Source organism: Drosophila takahashii, chromosome X (assembly GCF_030179915.1).
Source record: "Drosophila takahashii strain IR98-3 E-12201 chromosome X, DtakHiC1v2, whole genome shotgun sequence".
Taxonomy (NCBI): domain Eukaryota; kingdom Metazoa; phylum Arthropoda; class Insecta; order Diptera; family Drosophilidae; genus Drosophila; species Drosophila takahashii.
In genome coordinates, this window is record NC_091683.1 from 16,321,675 (window position 1) to 16,328,342 (window position 6,668).

At 40.6% G+C, this 6,668-nt stretch overlaps 1 protein-coding gene across 1 annotated transcript; it reads right to left on the bottom strand.

The window, feature by feature from the left end:
• Positions 1-877: 877 nt before the first annotated feature.
• Klf15 (Kruppel-like factor 15) lies at positions 878-1,795 on the bottom strand. The gene has a single exon (XM_017158284.2). It carries the CDS (start codon positions 1,793-1,795, stop codon positions 878-880), a length of 918 nt encoding a protein of 305 aa, XP_017013773.2.
• Positions 1,796-6,668: the final 4,873 nt, after the last annotated feature.

The following is a 6,668-nucleotide window of genomic DNA, read 5'->3' on the forward strand; positions in this document are numbered from 1 at the left end:
AATTGTTGTTGTTGTTGCTGCTGATGCTGCTGATGCTGAATCCTGCTGCGGGACTCCTTGAGGCTGTGTTCCTCTTCCTCGGCGAATGTTTGCATAAAGTAAATGCCATTATACAGGCAAGTTGCGCTGTAAATTCACTTCAAATGTACAAAAGCACTCGCCCTGAAAGCCGTAAAGTATGCGATATGACAGCGCATAAAGGATGCGGCGGAGTCCTTTCTCCGACTGTCACTACCCTACACTACCCACTGCTGTACTCATGCACTTCCTTTATTTTCGCCCCTATATTTTTTACTTATTTATTTTTTACATCATAAAAACAAGAGGAAACGAGGGGATCATTTCTAGATGGACATGATGTTCTGTGCTATGGCTGCTTCTGTATTCTAAAATATTAAATATAAAACGATGCATATTCCTTGGTCATTACTTCTTCGTTATCTACTGGATTTTATGTATGAAGCGTGATTATTAAATTTATTAAATTTTAATCACAGCCTGCTGTTTCGCAACTAAAGAAAATTATAAAAATTTATTCGCGTGCTGCGCAAATTGAACTTATTTCATCAAATTGATAAATTCGATTAATGCTTTGTAATGAGTTAATTAAATCATGGGCTCACTTAAATGAATTAATCATCGGTTTATGATTTTCGTAATTTAATCAGACGCTTTTGAAAAACATAAATATTAATGCAGTGCAAAATTGATAAACCAGTTAGTTTAATAATTCATATCACCTTTTGGCTTTTTTTTTAGTTTTATAATTAACTAAAAAATAAAATAAGAGGCCCTTATCCTAAGGTAACCTAAGCTAAGTAATTAAAAAAAAAACGCTAAAGCTGATTCTTCAAGATCTAAAAAATATCTTTAATATCTATAGCTGGTTCTTTCGCTTTCGACCCGGTCGCACGGCATAGAGGTCGTCGGAGATGAGTCTGCCCGCTCTGGAGGCGGCCAGCAGTCGCCGCTCGTGGACCTTCCGGTGCTTGGTGAGGTGATCCGACCTGGCGAAGCACTTGGAGCAGTAGTCGCACTTGTATGGCTTCACCCCGGAGTGGGAGCGCTTGTGGCGGGCCAGTTCGTCGGATCGGGAGAACCGCCAGACGCACTCCGGCCAGCTGCAGACATAGGGCTTCTCGCCCAGATGCCTCCGCAGATGGGCCTTCAGGTGCGCCGGCTTGGCATAGATCTTCTCGCAGTTGCCGAAGGTGCACAGATAGCCCCTTTCGCCGGCGGCATTCTCGCTCAACTGGAGGGCAGGAGGGGCGGCTGGGGCATCCGCGGGACTGGCGGGATAACTACCACTGCCGGGCGACTGAAGATCAGGCGGTGGCGCCGCCAGCCGAAGGTTACTGTTGCTCTCCTCCAGAAAATCCGCACAGTTATCGGTGCACAGGGGCGTCCGCTCAGGCAGAAAGTCCACCAGTTCCGGAATCTCCACATAGTTGTCCAACAGCCGCTGCTCCCAGTCACTCAAATCCGGCGGACAGACGGTCAGATCACTGAAGTCTATGAACAACGAGGGATCCTCCGTGAACGGCAGCTCCACGTGAATATTGTTGTTGCCACTGCTGTTGTTATTATTGCTGTCCAGCGTGATGATGCCATAGTAATCCGATTCCTCCAAGTCCAGATGGTTATCCATGTTATTATCCATGTTATCGATGGCATAGGGGCACTCAAAGTCCACGACACTGGCGGCATTATTGAGCAGCGCATCGCCGCCGGCCAGCGGCTCCTCGTCCAAGTCGCTGTAAAGCTGCTGGAATCCGCCTGTCGCAAAGAAGTCCATGATCGCAAATGAGCGGACTACGGCCGAGTGTCCAAATATTTATAATATCCACGGACACTCCGGCTGAGTGACAAGCGTCAGAAAAATTGACGAGAGCCATCCTATCTAGGCAGTAATCGCAGGGGTTCAAACTAACAGATGCCCTGTTCTCAGATTTATCATTGACCGCTTTTTGAACATATAACAAAATATACAAATTAAAATTAATTTTTAAAATATTTTAAAACAGTTAAAAAATGTTAAAAAATATTATTCTAAAATATTAAAAGAATATTAACAATAAAAGTGATTTACCTAAATGCCAAGTAATACTTATTAGGATATATTATACAAAAACTTTGATTTTCTTAAAATAAAGTTTAAAACCAATTTGTTATAAAACTAAAATACGTTTAAATCATAACTTATTTAGTGTGAATATAAATTTATAATTAAATATAGATGCCACGTAATTTGAGGGGATAATTAGAAAAAATCTTAATTAATAATAGGATTTTTAATTTTATTAATAGGATTTTCAAAATCAAAAAGCGTCAGGTCTCCCCTGTTACATTAAATGAATACAATTAAACGAAATACTTTTCTTGAAAAACCAGTACTCCCAACGACCTCTGTAAAATACTGGGTACCCAGCGATGCACTCACTGCGATCGTGGCTCGATTGCTTCCAGTGATTCGGATCCAGGATCCCTTGGGGAATAATTAGCCGGCGTACAACGTATCTAACGCGCTGCCGGCTTCATTAGTCCGGCCGAGATAAACGTATAGCCATCCATATATCTACATATGCGACTCCGCCAGATGTTTGCCATTGATCGGCGACACATGTGCCGGGGTTTTTGGTTTTTGGTGGCCGGGTCCGGGAAATGGTCAGGGGAATCGGATGGGTTCGGTATGGGAATCGGTGCGATACCGGATCGGTGACGAGTGCCAACCAGTGTCAGGCCACAGATCGGTAGGCTATATAATCTATAGCCGACGGCACCTGATCGTACGGTCTCTCTCTCTCTCTCTCAGTCTCGCCGTCTCACTGTTTTGTTTTCTGTTTTGGTCGCCGGACAATCAACACAAATTTGTTGTTAATTAATGGATTATTACTGGCGAACTAGAAATGCCCGGGGGATGGATATTCCCGGTCGATCAGTAAATCCGAGCACAACAAGTGCGTGTATGTGTGTCAAGTGAGTCGATATGTCGATATGCATGGCATTAAATTCGAGGAAAGTTATCTATCTGGAAATTGTGTGTGCTCTTCGGCTTGGCAACGGTCCATCTGCAGCATATGGGCATGTCTAAAAAGAAGATAGTAATTTTGGGGAATTTTTCAGATGACGTTTCAACCGTTTAGATGAAATGTTTACAAAAATAATTCCTTTTTTAAATTTTGAATTTATCATTTTTAGGGATTTTTTGAATTTATCACTTACTTGGAAAGACTTTCAGAACGCAGATAAAATTATATAATCACATTTAGTAAACTTTTTTAAGCTATTCTATATTATTTAATGACCTATTAATTCTGTAAAAGAGTATTTATAAAGATTAGACTCGAAAAGGTTTTCAGAACGCAGTATTACTTATTTGATTACACTTGGAAAACATTTTTCATAAATATCCATTGCTGTTTTAGATTATTTAATTTAACTTGGCATGATTTTAATAAAGATTAAATATGATTATTTTTATTAGGTTAATTTTAAGATACAATAAAATGTACTAAAAAAAGAATATACTATATACAATCAAGATACAATTATGCATACACTGTAACAAAGTTTTTCCACCTATTCCCTTTACGCTCACCCCATTTTCCCCCGTTAGCATCTCCATTTCCCCGGCTGTCTGTTCCAGTTTCAGTTTCCCCCACTCCTGCTCCTTGTCTATGCCATTTTCGCATCCTTTTTGGCTGGCAGCCCTTTGGAAATTAACATAAATTTAACGTGCGGCTGGCGTTTAAATTTACTTTCGCCTAATGAAATAATCAGCAGCTGTAAATCCTTATGGGCTGTAATGCCCCCGACCCCTTTTCGCCAGTTTTTGGCGGCCTACGCGTTTTACGCTAATTGATATTGCAAAAATCAAAGGCTGCGCGCGGGCATTAAAAGGATTTAAGGGATATCAACTGGTTTGGGGTCTGGGATTCAGGATTCGGGACTCGGGATTTGGGCTTCTGTAGTCTGGATTCTAGCTTCCGGATAAGGAATTGTGGGATCTGGCTGTGACTTCGAGCCGGGCAATTTGTAATTACTTCAGAGTATTGCGACTCTGATTTCCACATATATATCCTCTTTTGTGTGGCCTCAGTGGAATGGTAAGGATAACATAAATTAGTGTGCCGCCTGCAGGCATCTCTGGTATTTTGCCATAGCTCCTGGTCCACTTGCTTACAGATCTCGAAGCAAAACAAACATGCACTTGAAAATAAGGGTATTTGATTTGTTTTGATACAAACATAAATTTTTAATAAATCAAAACCAAAAATGTTCTTATCAAAAATCTTTAAAAAATCTATAAAAAAGTATTATTAAAATAGTAAATTATTTATTTGATATATTTATATTTTTTCCAAATTTTTTTTATTCATATTATATTTACCTAAAATATTCGAAATATAGTGCGAGTAAAATTCCTATTTTAAGTTATTATTATTATCTTCTGCCAGTGTATGGGAATGTGTAACCACATCTATCTATGCATCTAACTGCAAATACATTCCTCTCGTCAAACGAGTGTGTTCGTGTGCACCGCAAGTGTCATAACGGAAATTATGCATACAATTTTACTGTAGATTGCACTTGGCAAAATGTTGTCACCTCAGTTTAGCTGCACCCCCGGAGAGCACCCAAAAATCAGCAAACTCCAACTCACTTAAGCTGGACATTCTGAAGCCGGTTGCAAAGTATTTACTAGGCAAAGCCGGGGACTTAAAGCCAAAAACCGGACGACATTATTGCCAAAGTGTTGTCCTTGTCCTTGTCGTCCTGGCAGCAGTCAAATGAACTAAGCGGTTGTCAGGATATAAATACACATATATTCTTAGAAGGGGGCTGCAGATTCGCCTCGGTTGCCTAGTTAGAGTCGGACTTGCCCTTATCAATCGCAGCTGAGCTGCTTGTTTTCATTGGATTAGACAAGTTTGTTTTGCCTCCGAGTTGCGAATTCCGGGCTCCTCGAAGAAAGAAGAACGATGTTATGCGGCTTACTGTTGTGGCAAATTAAATCGGTATCCGTAATCTGTATCTGCATCGGGAGCTTGCTTCTCGTGTCCTGCGATTATTCGAATTCCTCTGCGTGCCACATGTCAAATTTATAATCCTTGTGCTTAGTATCGATTACTTCTTTAAGCAAAACGGATTAAAGTTAAGTGACCTAGTTACTTTCGCATATGTGTGCGGTGGCAAAAAGATTTGTCCCGGAAATTCGATTGTGATTGCGGAATAGTTTATTAGCTTCATTAGGGCTGAAAAGAAATTCAAGCAAAAATGTCTTGTTAATTGGAAGAAAATTTTAAATTTGATTTTAATTCAACTTTTTAGTACAATTTAAAATGCATTTTGAGTGAAATAATCATAATCGTAAGTCTACACACAAAAAAAAACACGTTGCGCTCAAATCGATATGCGCATGGTAAATTTCTGGTATTGCATACGTGAGTGGGAGCGAGAAATAGTTGCTTACATTTCGAGCATATCGAATTGAGGTGCCCGCATATCAAGTCAAAATGGATACCACACAACATGAAATCGATAATAAAGGTTTTTTGGGAGTTTTTAAAAAATCCTAAAAAGGGTTGATATTTAAACACCAGTAATCTGGTTCAAAGAGTCAAAGAAAATGCAAGCCTGTTATTTCGGAGAGCCCATGGAGAGGAGCCAAAGAAGTGGCCGGAATTTAATTGATGGAATTTTAAAACGCCAACAGCCCAAGGTCCAGCATTGTCCTGCCCAGCTTGGCATTCCCAATTAATTACACAATTTAGCCAAGAAGCGCTGCAAACTTGGCCGCCAACTTTCTGCAAGGACGAAGGACGAGGCGAGTGGGTGGAGCCCGAGCCCGCTGCTCCTGGAGGAGTTGCAGTGCCTCAAAGTCAGTTTGCTACAGCAACAGGTCAAAAGTTTCCAGAGACCAAGTCCAAGTCTCGATTTTGGTCGGTGGTGGAAAGTGGAAAGTTTTAATAAACTCGCCAAAGACAATATTTTCAGTGTGTGCGGATGTGCGGAGCTAACCGAAGGGCGAGACCAGGACAATAATTTGATTTTGAGGACAGCAGCGGCACAGCCTGAAAGCAATTTGTTACAGGTCCTCGCTCTCGTCCTCGGGAAAGGCAATTTTTGCGACAAGTGGGGGGAACGTACATGTGTATTTGTATATGCATGAGGCTCAGTACTCCGGCATCACCACCGAGATTAAGTCAGATGCAAACGTAATCCAAAGACAAGTGAGTTAACTGGTTTGACCCAATTTAATTAGACACCCGGCCCGAGGTGGCATTAGTATTAGTACTAGTACTAGTGTTATGTAGTCCAACCCCAAAGTATTTGTCTTGTCCTCGCCGCCAAAATTGAGCTATTTGGGTGGCAGCGAAGCTAAAGCCGATGCCAGGACATAGTTGCTTCCGCCTCAAAGTCTACAGGGCGAAAAAAACGGACTAAATTGGTTAACCAATGTTTTATGTATGCACCGTAAAATATTTATTGATCTACATTTATGCATCTTAAATTCGAAATTCTTATAAAATCAGCTGTATTTTGTTAAAGAAAATTATTCATTATTATTATTAGCAGTCATATTCCGAATTTAAAATTTCCCCGCCTACTTTTAGGCAGAAATAATAATGCTTTTAAAATCTTTAGCTATTAAAGGGGCTGATTAA